Source organism: Cyprinus carpio, chromosome A2 (genome assembly GCF_018340385.1).
Source record: "Cyprinus carpio isolate SPL01 chromosome A2, ASM1834038v1, whole genome shotgun sequence".
NCBI classification, from domain to species: domain Eukaryota; kingdom Metazoa; phylum Chordata; class Actinopteri; order Cypriniformes; family Cyprinidae; genus Cyprinus; species Cyprinus carpio.
In genome coordinates, this window is record NC_056573.1 from 4,320,247 (window position 1) to 4,338,726 (window position 18,480).

Below are 18,480 nucleotides of genomic sequence, written 5' to 3' on the forward strand. Positions count from 1 at the left end.
ATTAAATATTCTCAGTGCAATTCTCCGGACTCTCTAGATCAATAATTATCAAAAAAATGTTGAATTTTGTGCTTCGGTTACTTTTAACGGTGTCATTTAGAGAAGGGGCGTGGCCAAATATACTTAAATGCCTATAAAACTTGAACAAAAACTCAAAACTTTACAAATCTCAGTGAAACTTTGTGACCGATGACTCTTAATAAGTATGCAAAGTTTCATGAATATCGGACCATAGGTGGCGCTATAAAAGTAAAAAACGTCTTCAAAAACACTATTTCAATTATAACAGAATTAAATTGTACAAAAAAGGTTAATATATTCACACATACACTGCATCTTCATATCATAATATAGATCTCCTCATGCTGAACAACATTGCCTCTTGGAATAATGTTGTCAATAAAACTGTTAATTAAATATTCAAGATAATGTAAAGGTACTTTTGCAAACTAGTCCAAGTTTTTTTGCCCAATCAGAACCAAACCAGTGCAGAAATATTCCCTGGACAATGATTATCAATAATCATCAAAAAAAGAGTTGAACTTTCAACTCGCGGTCGCCAAAATGTTCGAAAGAGGCGGAGCCAGTTTTACTAAAATGGCTATAACTCTTGAACGGAATGAGGTATCTTCACTGAACTTGGTAGATGTGTATGAGCTAAATCTTTAGTCAAATAAAAAAATTGTATAGCTCTGCCACTTGGTGGTGCTATAAGACTGAAAAAAACATAAAAAGCTATAACTACGCAAGCGTTAGTCCAGTTGACCTGAAATTTGGTATGCAGTTTCTTTGTCCAATGTGCCATATGGGTCTATGAGGACATTTGTGTTTCTCAAAAAACATGGCCGCAATTGGCCAAATGAATTTAAGCACCTATTTGACAGGGTTATCGGAGGTCGATCGGAACAAAAGTTGGTGGGCATGTTCAGCTCATGGCCCTAAAGGTACTTGGCGCTATAACAGTTAAAAGGGCCTCAAAAACACAAGATTTCTATAGAAAATTACCTCAAATTCTAGAACGTGTACATATATAAACACAAACACTATATCTTTATATCATAAGATAGATCTCATTCTGAACAACTGCCTCTTGGCCTAATGCTGTCAATCAAATTGTTCATTAAATATTCACAAATATGTTAAAAACATACTTTTGCAAACTAGTTTTAGGATTTTCGCTTAATCTCGATCAAACCACTACAGAACAATTCTCTGGACTCTCTAGATAAATAATTATCAAAACAAATTTGAATTTTGTCCTTAGGTTAGATATAACTGGTCAATTTAGAAAAGGGATGTGGCCAAAATACCCAAAAGTCTATAAAATCTAAATGAAAACTCAATTTATGAAACTTGGTGAAAACATTTGTCAGATGACTCTTAACAATTGGGCAAAGTGTCATAGAGATCAGACCATAGGTGGTGCTATAAACGTTAAAATAGCCTCAAAAACTTAAGATTTATATGGTAAATGGCCTCAAATTCATTGAAAATGCTCACATATTTACACAAATACTAGATCTTCATATCATATGATAGAAAAACTTTGCCTCTTGGACCAATGTTGTCAATAAAACTGTTAATTAAATATTCAAAATAATTTTAAAAAAGCTACTTTTGCGAACTAGTCTAAGGTTTTAGAAGAAATTCAATAAAACCACTGCATTACAATTCTCTAGACTCTGTAGGTAAATAATTATCAAAAAAAAGTTGAACATTTGCATTTAGACAACTATAAACCGGTCATTTTATAATATGTTCTTTCCATAATGTACCCACAGGCCTATTAATATCAACAGATAGTCCACAAATTCTCAAAACTGTGTAAAATAATGCATCATTTCATTCTAAACAATCATGCAAAATTTGAGAGATTGGGCAAAAAAATGACACTAATTATAAAGGTTAGAAGCACATTGTTTTGAGAAATTGCTATTTATAACCACTAGATGGCAGCTTATAGAGTATTAATATACTAGTTTAATCATTTAATTTCAGTGTGTGTGTATGTGTGTTGTGTTGGCCTGAGCTTACATTTTGGATAAAGTCCTATACCTGTGTGTTGTGTGTCTGTGAGCCTATTTTCCATTTTGGATGTGTTTAACTGTCAGTCATAAGTTTGTTTTTTTCTAGGTCTTCCAATAATCTCTAGCTGACAATGCACCTGCCGTGAGAGGTTTGGCATTACATGCAGTCGCACAGTCTCAATCTCTGTCCAGCGCGAGTAAAATAATTTTAATGCTAAAATCTGCTTTAAACGTAAGAACTTAAAGATGAAGTTTAATTAATTATATGATAGAACGGTGGACCGGTCACTGTATGAGCTCACAGCAGGCACATACTATACAGTAATTAGCCAACGTTTTAGAGAAATGAAAACAGGTCACTCCTTAACAATTATTTGCACTTGCACAAATGCTCCCAAATATATTTTTGAGGTTGCACACATTAAATTTAGGCACCATATGTGACTAAAATGGTCGCAATTTTGAGCCTTGAAACAGAATCACTGAGTTGGATAAAGCATCAGCACCTTATGTCAGTATTTTGTTGAACCACCTTTTACTTTCATTACAGCCTTTAGTCTGTTGGGATTTGTCTCTACTAACTTTGCACATCTAGACTTTGCAATAGGCCTATTTGCCCACTCTTCTTCGCAGAACTGCTCAAGTTCAGTTAAATTTGCTGGTGAGTGTTTGTGAACTGCAGTCTTCAAGTTCATTCAACAGATTTTCGGTGGCGTTTAAGTCTGGGCTCTGACAGGACATGCAAGGACAAGCTCCTTCAACCACTGTGTGCTCAGTTTTACTGTGTGCTTTGAGTCATTGTCATGTTGGAAAGAAAACCTTCTTCCCATTGACAACTTTCTGAAAAGTGTCTTTTTTTTTTTTTTTTTGTTTTCCTGTTTTTTTTTTTTTTTTTTTTTTTTTTCTGCCAAATAACTCTATGTATGTATCCGCCACTGCAACCTCCAACCCCCGGAAAAAAGTTCAGACTCAGGTTTTTTTTTTTTTTTTTTTCAAATAACTCAAAAAAAACCCCTGCCTCCTTGCAAGGATATATCGATGTAAAATAAGATTGTGTGTCTGCGCAGGATGTTTATTTTGAAATGGGCAGGATTTGGCTTATTTTGTATCTACTGTGCGGCTTGGATGTGGCATCTGTCAAAAATATTTTAATTTGATTTATTAAATTTGTTTAAAGTTTTTTCAAACCAAATGTTATTGCACTTTTGTTCTTACAGCAGTTTAACTTTTAAAAAAAGTGAGCAATACACTACATTTTAATTCATCATTGAATTTTAAACATAATGCGATTGATTGCGATTTAAAAAAAAAAAAAAGATCATTGCCCAGCACTGTTTTTTATGTTTGAGCTTAGATAGCTCCATATTCATAAAAGTCGGAGTAATATGAGTCTTGACCAGTAAACCTTTAAATGTCAGCTTTGTAAACATATGTTGATTATGTATCTAGTCAGAAAGACACATGAGCAGCAACCATTTATTTTGGGTATATCATTTATGTCCCCATGCCAAAATGGGGGGGTGCTTGAGAAAATTCTGTCCATTACTCACCTTCATAAAAGTCCAATCTTGTATGACTTTCTTTAGTGGTACGTTAAAGATATTTTGGGTTTTTCTTAAATGTTTTTGTCCTTGAAGTCAAAGTTCTCCTTTAATACCAGCTGAAAACATGGCCAAACACAGATGGACATTAGTTTGGATTGCTTCTCTAGGATTGCTGTGAAGAATGAATCGCGTCAGCACATCGTCAGATATAAATATGAAGATGTCTTGTTTGACATACCTTTCCCTTGGACTGAATGAGACTGTTGTGGTTCGTCAGTCCTGTTGCAAATAGATGCTGTGTGCTTTCTAATTGTATCGTATTATAGCTCCTGCCATGATGTTCTCTCCCAGTTTGGCCACGGCTTTACGCATTTCCCCATTCACACTTTCAGTTTCTGAGATCGTTATCAGCCTCTCTCTTATCAAACACTGACTGAGACAGGATGTTATGCAGAGCTAGGAAAAGCAGTCCACTCCTATTCCTAGTAGACTTTTGTTCTTCTTGCACGTCCTGCGATGATTCTGTGCGGCTTCCTTCTGTGTGCTGCTGCTCTGCTATTCTGATTATTAGGAAATGAACTAGTGGAAGGGAGTTGAAAATGTGTGAACACAGCTCTGTCGACACCCTCAAACACACACACCCCGTCATCCATGTGACCTGCTTGAGCTCCCTCCCTCCCTCCCTCCCTCCCTTCTAGCAGTCAAAGACAAGCTGCTGCTGACACGCTTCCTGCAAGACTTCATTATTCTAGATCATCTATCTATAATAGGTCAATTATCCCAGGTAATCTTAAATAGGTTTAAATTGCAATACTTTTTCTTTTTTCTTTTTTGGCAGCCATTGGTGTAGAAATTGAGTGTGCTTTACATTCACACAATATTGGGCAATATCTCTTTGTATGCAAAGTTTTTAATTATCAACAATAAATGGGAAGTCGAAAAGTTCAGTGGGATTGCTTTTAATTAAAACTAGGGCTGGATATGAAATATTGATTTCTCAATTTTAATCTATTCTCATTTTTATGAAACAATATCAATTTATAAATCCCAAGAATCGATTAGTCTAGATAATGAAAGGATGACCTCCCATCCAATTAGTTGTAATAAGCTCTGTGATTTGTTACTTTTGATATGAAACAAAGTCTGAGATTTCGAATTCTGTCCGTTTTCTAATAATATCCAAATATGAAATGGCGTCTTTAAATGTGGAGTAATTGGTTTTCTCTTCCACTTTAATAGCAGTTACAGCATGAAATAAACATGAATTAACATCTGAAGGTGTGATTAAAGAAAGAGTACAACTTACTGAAATCTGTATCCTGTCTCATGCAATCGCTTAATCAGTGTTTAATCAATATCATGTAACGTCAGATTTACCAAAGAAAAAACATTTGGTGTCCATGAACTCATTAGTCAGCTAGAGAAATTAATTCTAGGGAGGAGCATTTTTCTAAATATGCACCATATGACTTTTTTTTTTTTTTTTTTTTTTTTTTTTTTTTTTTTTTTTAAACTGTTCAATATTTAATTTGTTTGAATAAGTCTGTCAAGTTTTTGTGACAACCAACATTTAAATGTTTATATAAAAAAAAAAAAACGAATTGGAGTAGAAATATAATAGTAATTTAAAGTTAAAAGTTAGAATTGTAACTTTAATGTTACAACAACTTTCAGCATATTTTAAAGGGGTCATATGATGCAATTTAAATTTTTTTGCCTACAATGCGTCTGTGGCACAAAGGCTGTTTCTATAAAGTGGGGCAATTCCAACTTTGCAAGGACAGTCTGGCGCTTCTGACATCCAATCTGTAAGTACATTTTCATATTTGAAGAATTTGCCACTGATCATTCAAACGCGAGTTTTGAGCAGTGTAGAGTAGCACTTGTTTGTGGTTTCTCCGATCACAAATGCAGACATGGTTTTATGTTTACACAGCACGGTACACAACGCATAAACAGACAGTATAAGTCATTATAATCAGTAATTATGTTCCCACTGGATGCAACAAATGCCTCATTTGTAATGGGTTTTATTGGTTTTGTCTAGTCTTGCCGGGAGACAGCATCACAGTATGGTAAGGGGTGTAACATTTCCGTCATACGCTTGTGGCATTCAGCCAATCAAAACGCACTGAATGGCTGGCCAATCAGCATATACCTCGCTTTTTTAGTACGATGAGCTTTGTAAAAATCAACGCATTCCCGAAAGGTACAATAATGTACATTATGTGGAAAATAATGTTTTTTGAACCTTAAAAGGCATAAACCTATTGCATTACACCATATGTGAAAAGTGGACCAAAATGTATTTTCGATGCTTCAATAAATTCTAACGGACCCTCTGATGTTACATGGACTACTATGATGTTTTTATTACCTTTCTGGACATGGACATTATACGTACATACATTTTCAATGGAGGATCAGAAAGCTCTCGGATTAAATCTAAAATATCTTAAACTGTGTTCTGAAGATGAACAGAGGTCTTGCGGGTTTGGAACGACATGAGGGTGAGCCATTAATGACATAATTTTCATTTTTGGCTAAACTAACCCTTTAAGTAACATTTTCAATGCAGGACTTTTATTTGCATCAGAGTATTTTTACAGTGCTTTATATATTATTAGGTAAAGGATCTTAATACTTCGTCCACAACAATATTTAATGAGGTTAACTTATAACGTTACCCTCATTGTGGTTAGTCTGCACAAGATCAACAAGCTTGTTTAATTTGCGGCCACATTTCAAATACAAGATAAGCATTCGATCTACATCAGAGCGCTCACAAATCTTTATGCAGCGTTGTTAGCAGGGTGGCCAGAGTGATTTTTTTTGACGCTCTCGACGGCGGCGGTGTGAATGCACAGTTAGAGTGGGCAGGATTATTCACGTCATTATAGTTGCGCTGCCTCAATACAAGTGCGCATTCAAAAGAGATTTAAATACTTCCCACTGATAGCGGCTCTCTGATACGGGAAAATTTTATGCGATATTAGAATGTTTGCGGGAGCGGCGGGTCTGGACAAACCTTGCAGGAGCGGAACACACACATCGTCACTGTTTAAGTTTGGAGGTAAGAAGACTGCTATTATATATAGTGGTCAGGATACAGCTCAGAACGGAACGACTAACATGAATCTTGTGTACTTTTTTTTTTTTTTTTTTTTTTTTTTTTTTTTTTTTTTTTTAATATCGACATTGCATTTTTGAGAATCGATACAGTATCGCCAAACAAAATATTGCGATACGTGTGTCGATATTTTCTTACATCCCTAAATTGGGGTTGTAGTAAGGTAAGGTATACTTTATACCTATCATGGCGCTTTTCCACTGCATGGTATGGTACGGTACGGCTCAGTATGTTTCAATTCTGGGGGGTTTTCCACTGGGTACAGTACCTGGTACCTGGTACTCTTTTTAGTACCACCTCGGCTGAGGTTCCAAGTGAACCGTACCATTACCAAAACGTGACGTGAAACTCTGCTGATCATGGATTGGCCGGAGAGAATCGTCACTACCTGCATCACTGAACTTGCGACCCAAACACAAAAGAACTGCCATATTTAAATCAGCACAGCTAGCGAAGGAGCAAACGCAACCGTTTTGAATGAGCGTACCTTTTTTCTTTTACAACCAAAATATTTTTAGCATTTACCTTTTCTTCTCTGAACAATAGATTCTCGAGATGTCCCAAGCAGTCGGAAGGGAGCTTCATCAGAGAAAATAATTTGCACCAGTCTTCTGCTGTCCAATCCTTGTACTTCCTGCAGAATTTCAGTCTGTCCTTGATGTTTTTTCTTGGAGAGAAGTGGCTTCTTTGCTGTTTCTTTGATATTTCACATGTGCGGCTGATCTGATTAGTCAATTAATGTTAGCTGGTCATTTTGTGTCAGGATCAGAAAATAGTGAAATGATTATTATTATTATTATTATTTATTTATTTATTTGTGAAAAGTTCATTTTTTGGCCAATGAAGCTTTTAGCAATTATTTTTAGCAATTTTTAGGAATCTATAAAAAAATGTGAATGAACACCACAACAATTTATGTCACTGCCAAAACTTTTGCCCATGACTGTACTGGCAATAGAATTGAATCAACATAGAAAATAATAATTATCTAGAATGTACTTTTTTTTTTTTTTTTTTTTTTTTTTTTTTTTTTTTTTTGTAGAGAATGTGAGTGGTACTTGCCGTGGCGTCAGATGAGCGTCAGTACGTTATAATCAGTTATGGTCTTTTACTGAACCGATACCGAATCGTCCTCGTCTGCATCACGATGCATCGAAGAAATGATTAATTTCAACACCCCTAATATAAAATATATAAATAAATGTATATGTGTGTATACAGTGTATGCAGTGGGAAAAGCCCAGAGTATAGTGTCAGGAGATATCCATGCCACTGTGACATGAAGGAAGACATAAGTGTATCTTTGTATGAAACTAATGAGAACTGCTTCTCAATGACTGGCCTAGGCTAATTGAAATGCGTCTGACTCATCATCATCATTCATGTGCATTTTCTCTTGCTTTCTCTTTTTCCTCTGTAGGAAGGTGCATCTGCTAGAAAGGCCCAAACACCAGCTCTGCAGCCTGTTCCCAGACCAGGTATGGATGAAGTCCTTGAAGTTTAAACATGATACAGCTGAAATATTGCATATGTGACGTTATCACTTATAGACCGTTATTTATAGGGATGCACGATATTGGATTTTTGCTGATATCCGATATGCCGATAATTTTCAACTCCTTTTGGCCAATAGCCGATACCAATATATGATTTTTTTTTTTTTTATTTTAGTTAGTTTTTAACAAGTATTTATTTGTTAGAATTAAATAAACAAAAATAAAAATGTTTTATAATGACAGTACATTGAAGATTTGAAAATAACTGTAAATAAACTATATATTAATCACTGCATTTTTTTATCAAAAATATGCAGTGGTAACCTTAGCATTTTATTTTATAATTTAACATCTGTAAATGGTCTAAAGCAAAAGAGTTTATATAATTTTTTTTAACTTAAGTGTCACGTTTGTGAAGCTATAGCAGGGATGATTATATATGGCCAGGGATATTCAATTTTGTGTAGTGATTTAGATTTTACTGTAGTTTTTAGCTCTTGAGCTAATTAAACACACCCGAGCTTGCTAAAAGAAAATCACAGGTAGGTGAGTTTGATCAGGGTTGTAGCTAAACTGAAGCAGATTGGCCCTCCAGGGTAAGATTTGAGGAACCCTGAGCTATAGCTTCTGACCTATAAATCAAAACATACTCATGATTTATGGCATCAGTTACTGCTTTATTTAGCCAGAAACAGTCTAAATATTATTTGTGTATTTTGCTTTCATTTTATTAGAAGTAGACCAACAGCGACCCCTACAGAATTAAAACTCCTTACTGAGCAGGCATAAGGACCCAGGGGAGGCTGCCGCTGCAAGTGCTATTACTGTTTACTCTAGATGTCTGTCATACACCAAACGCGTCATTCTGTACGTGCATTCTCAGTTTTAATACTGCAATCCAAAACAGTGAATCCAGTCACCATTCAGGCAAAACTTTGCTTCAAGAATGAGCCACAATGCTGACATGATCTAATCACTAGCACACCCTGAGCGCATGTGAGTTAGCATATTCCTCTTATCGGCAAGACATATCGGCATAATTTTTCATATCGGGCCGATGACAATATTTACATTTAAAGCCATTATCGGCCAATTCCGATATTGAGCCGATAATATCGTGCATCCCTAGTTATTTAATTCTCTGTTACGCTTTAAAACAGGAAACATTTTTGCAGCTATAACTGCAGCAAGATGGAAGTGTTTTTGTTTGTTTGTTTGTTTTTCCAGGCTCTGAGACCTATACCAAAACCTATACGTATTTGACTTATGTATTGTAATTCAAAGTAATTTCTTCTACTTTAACACCAAGCGATCTTATTCCATTTGTTGACAATAGTGACGTTGGAAATTACACACTTCACCTTCACTCTCTTCTTAACTACATTTATAAAAAAAAAAAATCTGAACATCATCTAATCACTCATCTAAAGCACCTATGCGCTGACACACACCAGTGTTTATGTTCCTACACTCTGATATGAGGAATGTTCTGTAAAATGCTTTGACACTCTGTTTCCTTCTTGATAAACTATTAATGTTCTTTTGAGTTTGAGATGGCATTTGAAAGCACAAATAATCCTTCATCACATCTGCATAATTTTAGATAGACAAGTGAAACAGTCAACATGTTCATCTGTTGACTACAAATTTTCATAGTGGTAGCATGTGCATAAATTATTTCTAATTTTCTTTTCAAATTATTTCTGGCCATAGTAACAATTCCATATATGGAGTGTTTTTCTTTTATTTATTTATTTATTTATTTATTTATTTTTGTCTTGTCTTTAGTCTCTCAAGCAAGACCCCCGCCTAACCAAAAGAAAGGTACGTCTTTAACAACATGGATGAGGAAAGGAAACATACTGTTTTGAACAAATATGTCTTTATCAAATTATGTGGTTTTTATAACAAAATATGTGGTGCAAAAAAAGGGCATGAGGACATGGATATATATACATATATAGTTGACTTGATCATCTTGAGTAAAAACCTACATTTAAAATGCATTTATTATTATTATTCATTTATCATACTGCAAGATCACTGCAGTTATCTAGTTTATTTTTAACAACAACAACAACAAATTGATTTTTCCAGGTTCTCGAACTCCCATTATCATCATCCCTGCAGCGACAACATCTTTAATCACAATGCTCAACGCCAAGGAGCTCTTACAGGACCTCAAGTAAGTGCTGATAATACTACTAAATTCAGTCATCTGTTAAATTAATTTATGATTTTTATCAGACAACAAACGTCCCTCATTATTGTTGGAGTATTACAGGTGTTTTCTGTCAAATTGACATGAAACAATTTTTATGAGAACATGAAAGGATCAAGCTACCAACGAGCTCAGACCAGTCAAACCAGCTGTTCTTGTGTGCTAATATGCTCAATCATCTTCCTCTATAGTCATGAGAAAATCCATTTCAGAACTATAATGGAACGAGGAAGTTGAATGAGTAAAAACAACGGCTTGGCTTGATGAAATGATTTTGATAAAATCAACAAATGGAGATTAACAGAAAAAGTGAGATGATAGTCCATTTGTGAGCTTAATTTCCTGAAGGCAAGCTTAAACCGTTTTATGCACTTGGTTAGGGCATTATAGCAATAAAGAAAAAATCCAGAGCATAAATCAACAAGTGTCTAAGATGCAGGTTATGAAAATACAGCTGCACCACCCAAACCAAACAACTTCTCTAAACTTTATTTGTAGTGCTTCTCCCATCCAGTAATCACCTGAGCTTTGTTACTTTTTTTAAGAATCGGAGTCTCAGCTTTGAATTGTCAATTCAAAGAAAATAAATGGCATTTTGATGCTCTTTAATGTGTGATGACAGATCACGCCACCATCTCTTCCTCTTTATTACTAGTTACAGCCTGAAGTTAACATGAATGAACATGGAAGTTATGTCGACACATACAGACATTGTATTACTGCCTTCATTCTTGCCAGCATAAAGTTTTAAACTTTTAAAAATGAATGGCAGAAGTTGATATATTTATTGGGGAAAATCGTTAGATTAATCAGCTATTTGGAAAAAAAATTGATAGATTAAAAATCATAAAAAAAAATAGCAAATAGTGCTGAATATTAAGCATCTTAAGCATTTAGTTCATAAATTGGGTTTTGAACTTCAAAAATCCTTGCAAAAGATTTTAATTTTTTAGAGTAGATTTTGAATAAACAGGTTTGTAATGTGACTGTGGAATCCCACATGTTCGTGCGAATGTTACAGTTGCACAGTCATTGTGATTTACATGGAAGTTGAAAATCTCCAACAACGCACCTCTCTATTGCTCACATGCCAGTGCCATAAAAGCAGAACCTCACTGTTTGAGTCAAAAAAGCCTTTAGATCCGGTCCTTGAAGCATTACATTCGTGATGTGCGTGACATTCAAGTGCTGTGCGGTTAGGCCAAGCATGCACCAACCATCTTCTCATATTTGTAATAAGAATCGTTTATCAGTTTAACAAAAGAGAAGCTTTCAGAGTCTCCTAGTGGTTTAACATTTAAAAGCAAAGAAATCAAGACGGTCATAAATGTTAGTATTGAAAATTCTACAGTTCTAAAAAGTTCTAAAAAAGAACAGTGGGAACGTGGTCTGAGACAACTGAAGTAGAATTAAATATCAAGATAATTCTAATTTAATTCACCCCCTCAACATTTTTCTTTCTCTGTATCTCTTTGAAGAACCCACTAGATATATGAGTAAAACTAATGTGAATCATTACAATCTTGCCATTTTAATACATTTTATAAATATGTATTTGTCTAGTTATTACATTCAGGAAATTGTCCAAAGTAGTCCCCCTTCCCTTTCGACTGCTCTTTGGCTTGTGCTAATCGGGAACAGAAGTTAAAATGGAAAGGACTTGGGGGACTCGTGTAGTGAGTTCTTGACTGCTCTCGAAGAAAGTCATCTTGTTCTATTTGCGTTTCATTTGTTGTGCAGGTATATTGCTCATGAACTGGCTGTTTAGAACTGTTTAGGCTGTTTATTTAAGTAGGCTGTTGTTCTAGTAGAACAAAATAATTGTTGATGATTTATAATTGACATTGCATGTATGCAGATGTGATATGCATTTCCAGTGTTCTAATTTTAAATATGGTTGTGAATTCACTGTGACAAAATATTTAGGTATTTAAGTATTTAATTAGGGTTTTAACATTTAATAAGGAAAATTTAGGACCAGAAGACTCATGATTCTTGCATTTTTCGCTAATAATCATAAGATTACTGACATCTTTTGGGAAAGAACATGTAAAGTTTAAGCTCTTCTCAGGCTTCTGAGATGATTGATTGGTTTATACTCTGTGCATGCAGTTGTGTGTTAGACAATGTCTGAAGAACTGTTCAGTTGACGTTCAATAATGAATGCAATTGCTAATGTATATAAAGTGTATTTTATCTCGATGTTAATCGGTTTTGCTTGGCAGGTTTGTCACGTCAGAGGATAAGAAAAAGCAGGGTATTCAGAGGGACAACGAGGTTCTGCTTCAGAGACGTAAAGATCAAGTTCAGCCAGGTGGTGCCACAATCAGCGTCACAGTACCCTACAGAGTGATCGACCAACCGCTCAAACTCGCCCCACAGGACTGGTGAGCTTATCTATTACTTTATCTGGAAGCAGTGATTATAGTTTTAAACGCTCCTGTTATCAACAGGATTTGCCTTGTAGATCTTTTCTTAAACCTGTTGAGTAGTGATTCAACCAAACTTTTTTTTTTTTTTCTTACCGATAACAAAAAAATAGTTCATTTAATAATCAAGCAAGCATTTTTTTTAATAATCAACACTCAAATAAAGCTGAGTTGTGTGCAAACATTTAAATTGCACATTAAGTCAGTCTTTGTATACATTTTTTTTTTTATTTTATTTTTTTCTCCAATTCTGTGTTTATGTAAACATTTAAGCTGTGGCTGTAATACCTTTTCATGACAGATCTATTCAGACATACTTTAAATTACGAAGACATCCATAACAGGTTAAGTAAAAATATAATGAATATGTAATGAACTGCATATTTTTAGTGAAGTGCTCTAAAGTTAAATCATAGTCTCTTTGAGGTTAAAACACTTTTATAACATAAGACACAAAGCTTATTGTAATTATTTGATGGTAGATGTGCTACGAATAATGCTTAGTGATGTTTTTAACTGAAAACTATAGACTAAAAGATTGATATTGTGATTTTAAGAATCAATATTGGTTCATCAAAATGAAGATCAGTTCAAGTTGAGAAATCAGTGTTGTCAAATTAGCAGTAGCATCCACACAGCAAGACTTGTTTACCTGTTGTTGTTTTCCCGAAACATGTGCTCCCTGTCAAAACATGCCATCAGAGAAACGCTAATTAAATGCCACTGTTTTGTCAATGCTTTCACTCCTCCAAAACCCTTTTAGCCAAAAACCGAGATTAGCAACCTCATAAATGGCTGTTGTTGTTGTTGTTGTTGTTTGTTCACAGGGATCGTGTAGTGGCCGTGTTTGTCCAGGGTCCTGCCTGGCAGTTCAAGGGCTGGCCGTGGCTGCTGCCTGATGGATCCCCCGTGGACATATTTGCCAAAAGTGAGACGCAGCACATTATTTACTTTACACCACATTGATTGCGTACAGGAAAGAGTGTGTTTTATGTCATGCTGATGTTCATTTAGTCCGAGCCTTTCACCTGAAGTATGATGAGGCACGGATGGACCCAAACGTACAGAAGTGGGACGTGACTGTGCTGGAGCTGAGCCACCACAAACGCCACCTGGACCGGCCCGTCTTCCTCCGCTTCTGGGAAACACTGGACAGGTTGGGATTGCAACTCCTGTGTCTGTCAAGCAGTGACTTTTCAGTCTGCCTTTAGCATGGCACACACTGGATGCCCCTGGATGACTATACTGGCTCCAAGCTTTTGAATGGTCTAGTGCAGTGATCCTCAAATCTGGCTCGCGAGATCCACTTTGCTGCAGAATTTAGCTCTAACCCTAATCAAACAGACCTGCGTTTCCTAGTCAATGTCTTCAAGATCATTAGAAAATCACTGGTAGGTTTGTTTGATTAGGTTTTGAGCCAATCTCTGAAGGAAAGTGGATCTAGCGAGCCAGACTTGAGTATCACTGGTCTAGTGTATAATGTTACAAAAGCTTTTTATTTCAGATAAATGCTGATCTTTCTATTCATCAAAGAATCTTGAAAAAATTACTCAACTGTTTTAAATTTGAATAATAATAAATGTTTTTTGAGCTGCAAATCAGAACATTAGAATAGTTTCTGAAGGATCATGTGACACTGAAGACTGAAGTAGTGATGCTAAAAAAATAGCTTTAAAATCACAGGAATAAATTACATTTTACAATATATGCAAATAGAAAGCAGTTATTTTTAAATAGTAGGAATATTTCACAGTATTTTTGCTTTTTCTATATTTCTGATCAAATAAATGCAGGTTTGGTGAGAAGAACAGTATTAAAAAAAAAAACAGAAAAATCTTTTGACTGGTAGTGTGTGTTAAAATAGAAAACTGTTTATTCCTGTGATCAGAGCTGAATTTTCAGCATAATTACTCCAGTCTCCAATGTCACATGATCCTTCAGAAATCATTCTAATATTCTGATTATTAATGTTGAACAATGTCTTTACTGCCACTTTTGATCAATTTAGTGCATCATTGCAGAATAGAGGCATTAATTTACATCTTACTGAATGTTGCCCTGACCTATAGCCCACTTTTATTTTTCTTTTATTTTTTTTTCAATCATATTTGGGGGTTTTGGTCTGTGTAAACATACTTCAGATGTGTTTGATCGCTGCATAGTGTCTTAAGTTAATCATGTGAAAATGTTTCCAACTTTTTTTGTAGTTCCTCAGAAAATGTATCTTGAGTTGCGGTGCCTTTAGTAACTACTGGAGTGTGCAAGAATTCAGTTAAACAGCTTATAATTTTTATTTTTTTTTTTTTTTTTTTTTTAGATAGTCTGGTTAATTAAGTCCTTGAGAGATAAAACTACATATTTTTCAACCCTTATAGTAATCTATAGTGTGTGTGTATAGCTCATCATCCGTACATCTCCTCTACAGATACATGGTCAAACACAAGTCCCATCTGAGGTTCTGAGACCGCTGACATCCACCGGTCAGTATATCAAGACCGTCAAGATCTTCCCTCCCTCCAGAGACCTGTCAAGATGTACTACTAGACACCTGATCTTCTCAGCCTCCCTGAAAGCACTTTGGAATTCAATCTGTTTCACCTTCTGCTGACACCAGTATGATTTGTTGACCCTTCCTCCTCCCGAGGATGAGCAGGTCAGGGCGGGCGTGAGGAAATTTTGATGTTTGGGTTGGTCCTTGTCATGTTTTCTCAGTAGATATGTATTTTTCAATTGTAAAGCAGTTGGTGATCAAGGCGGATTCAAAAGGAGATATTTGATAAATTTCATGTTTTTTGTAAAACATGAGCTGGATGAGAATGCCATTGAAAATGGTTACTTGTTGATATGAATAAAATGACTGCTATGTCTAAATCTCGTTATGATAGATTCACTTTGTTCCTTTCTTCTTTTTTTTCCTGCCTTCTGTTCTATGAAGTGTAGAGTAGTGCATTGGCGTTTACTGCGAATGGTAAATGTAAGTAAGATTAGAGGAAGGCCTCATGGTTTAGGATGTGATGCCTTTGTTCAAAACCAGCAGGCATATGAATGACCAGAATTCATTCATATAAAATCTGTACTTAAGATTGTTCATGGTGAATTTGTTCTCTAATTCTGCAGTATATCAGAGATTTTGTTCAAGTTTTAAACAGAAACCCAAGTACTGCTTGCATCTAACCATTTTTGAAATGGAAATTGCAGTTGCTTCCATAAGGCAAAGTCAGTTATCTACAAGGGTACTTTTTTCTTTTTTTTCTTTTGGATGGTTGGTTTTTGTATAAATGCGTTTGAAAGTAATGTTTGTTTTTAAACATTTCTGTTGAATGTGGATTATTATTAAAAAAAAAAAAATTATTAAAAAGTATAAACAATTGGTGATGCATATTTTTTTCTGTTTCAGAAAAGCCTATGATAAGTAGGGATGTAATGATGCACCCACAACTGGTTGAAAAATTGATTCAACTGGTTGAAACAACTGGTTGAAAATTGATTCAATTGTGATGATTTAAGTCAGTTAATAGGTTAAACGAATCGCAATACAATTGGAGGAGATTTATATGAATGTATCTCTGAGAGGAACTGACTGTCTTCAGAATATAGATGGTGTTTTCTTTTCGTCATGCCACTGTATAATGCAGTATTTATTAGCACAGTGCTGCTTTGTTTACAGCAGTAACCATGGAAATGCTGTATCAGCGCTGTATCACTGCTGTTCCATGAGCACCACCTGCTGTCAGAAGTGTAGCCTCATGCAGCCTGTCTACTTTTATGTACAGTAGGTTTATATAGCGTAATTTCACAAAGCTAAAGTTAGACCATTGTGTTTTTGCTTCAAATGTTAAAATTAAACATGGATGCAAAAGAGATTCGAGGAGAAGAAAAGAGACAATGAGGCTTTGCAACTCTGTATGCCAAGGAAGATGCAGATTAAGCCCACTCCACGTCCTCGGCAGACCTTTGCACGGGTTACAGCTCGCCCACCCCTCAGCTATCACATCACAAGGCAGAGACTGCTTGTGAATGCAGCATGTCAGAGCAGACCACCAGAGCAGTACCCCGCCTGGCCCAGGAAAAATTATCCGCCTTCTACACTTCAGAAGAATCAGCCATCCCCTCATCCTACCCAGGTGGTGAGGAGGAAGAAAAAGGCACACCCACCCACTAGTCACAAGCACTTTACATGCTCACAGTTCAATAAAGTTTTCACTGTTTCCCCAGCAAATGTTGCAAAACACTTTATCAGAACACCGCATAACCACCTCAGGGAGTCATCGCTCCTCTAAAGGTGGTGAACAATGTAAATTGTGCATATATGTTTGCACAGTACAGGCCACAAACTCGTTTAGTTTTGGCAAGAATGCACACAGTCCAGTTGGGTATTGAGAACGGTTCAGTGTGGTTACAGACTGCAGTTTGCCACTTCTCCCCCGCAGTTCAAAGGCATTAATTTATTTTCAGGTACGAGGAGGAATAGTACATTTTCTTCAGGAGGAAGTTACCACCCTGTTGAACAAAAGGGCAATAAGAGTGGTTCCACCCGAGGAAAGCCACAATGGGTTTTACTCGAGATACTTCCTAGTCCTAAAAAAAGGGACTAGATCTCTGTCCCATATTAGATCTTTGTGCATTGAACAAAGAATTAAGGAAGTTCAAGTTCAGAATGCTCACACACTCTACACTATGGCCAGGTACTTGGTCTACCTCAGTCAACCTGAAGGATGCATATTTTCACATAAGAATATATCCACCTCACAGGAAATTTCTGAGGTTTGTATTCTTTGGTGTGGTATACGAATATCCAGTTCTTCTCTTCAGCCTGTTCTGTCTCTCAGCCCAAGGGTGTTTGTAAAATGTACAGAAGCATCCTTAAATCCACTCAGGGAGAAAGGCATTTTTCTCGCTACTTATATAGACGATTGGCTAGTGACAGCTGAATTGAAGCACAAAGCGAGAGATCACACAGCTATGCTCCTAGAACATCTACAGAAACTGGGATTAAAATTAAACACAGAAAAGAGTGTGTTAGTTCCCAGACAGTCAATAATGTATTTGGGGTTGTCACTGGATTCAGTGACATTTAGAGCACAATTGTCAGAGGAGAGAATAATAAAATTTTATGCAATGCCTGGCCGAATTTTGGAAGGTAAACAGTATCTCTTTTTCGCACATGCCTCAGACTGTAAGCTTTGATATAGAGCCTCAGCTCTAATAGTAATTCCCTTAAGCAGACTATTTATGAAAGAGTTCCAACACTGGGCAGCTTCTTTCAAGACTGGACCCATTATGGCACTCACAGACTAGACTGAAAGTGAGGTCAGCGCCAGTCTTTTCTGGTGCAAGCAGTACCCATGGACATTGTCCAATCCAGGAAGGTCGTAATGACGGAAGCGTCGTTGTCCGGCTGGGGGGGCATTCACGAGGGGGGGCATTCACCATCTGATCAACTGTCACGTAAACTACCTGGAAATGCTGGCAATTTTTCTAACGCCAACATAGACAGGGACGTCTCAGATCACTCCCATTACACATGTTGGCATGCACACTGATTTTGTGGAGCAATGCCAATCTTTTATCCCTGAGGGCAACACATGTACAGGGGATCATAAACCGGTGTGCAGAAATGCTGTCCAAAGTGC

The 18,480-nt window shown here is 36.1% G+C and overlaps 1 protein-coding gene across 1 annotated transcript in view; it reads left to right on the top strand.

The window, feature by feature from the left end:
• cdc73 (cell division cycle 73, Paf1/RNA polymerase II complex component, homolog (S. cerevisiae)) overlaps positions 1-15,733 on the top strand; it is a 35,476-nt gene extending 19,743 nt beyond the window's left edge. Inside the window, exons 11-17 of the mRNA XM_042769751.1 lie at positions 8,122-8,179; positions 9,986-10,021; positions 10,295-10,382; positions 12,644-12,805; positions 13,675-13,775; positions 13,862-14,003; positions 15,273-15,733. Of these exons, the coding sequence (XP_042625685.1) occupies positions 8,122-8,179; positions 9,986-10,021; positions 10,295-10,382; positions 12,644-12,805; positions 13,675-13,775; positions 13,862-14,003; positions 15,273-15,309 (624 nt within the window). The 3' untranslated portion in view covers positions 15,310-15,733. The remainder of the gene's footprint in view (positions 1-8,121; positions 8,180-9,985; positions 10,022-10,294; positions 10,383-12,643; positions 12,806-13,674; positions 13,776-13,861; positions 14,004-15,272) is intronic.
• Positions 15,734-18,480: the final 2,747 nt, after the last annotated feature.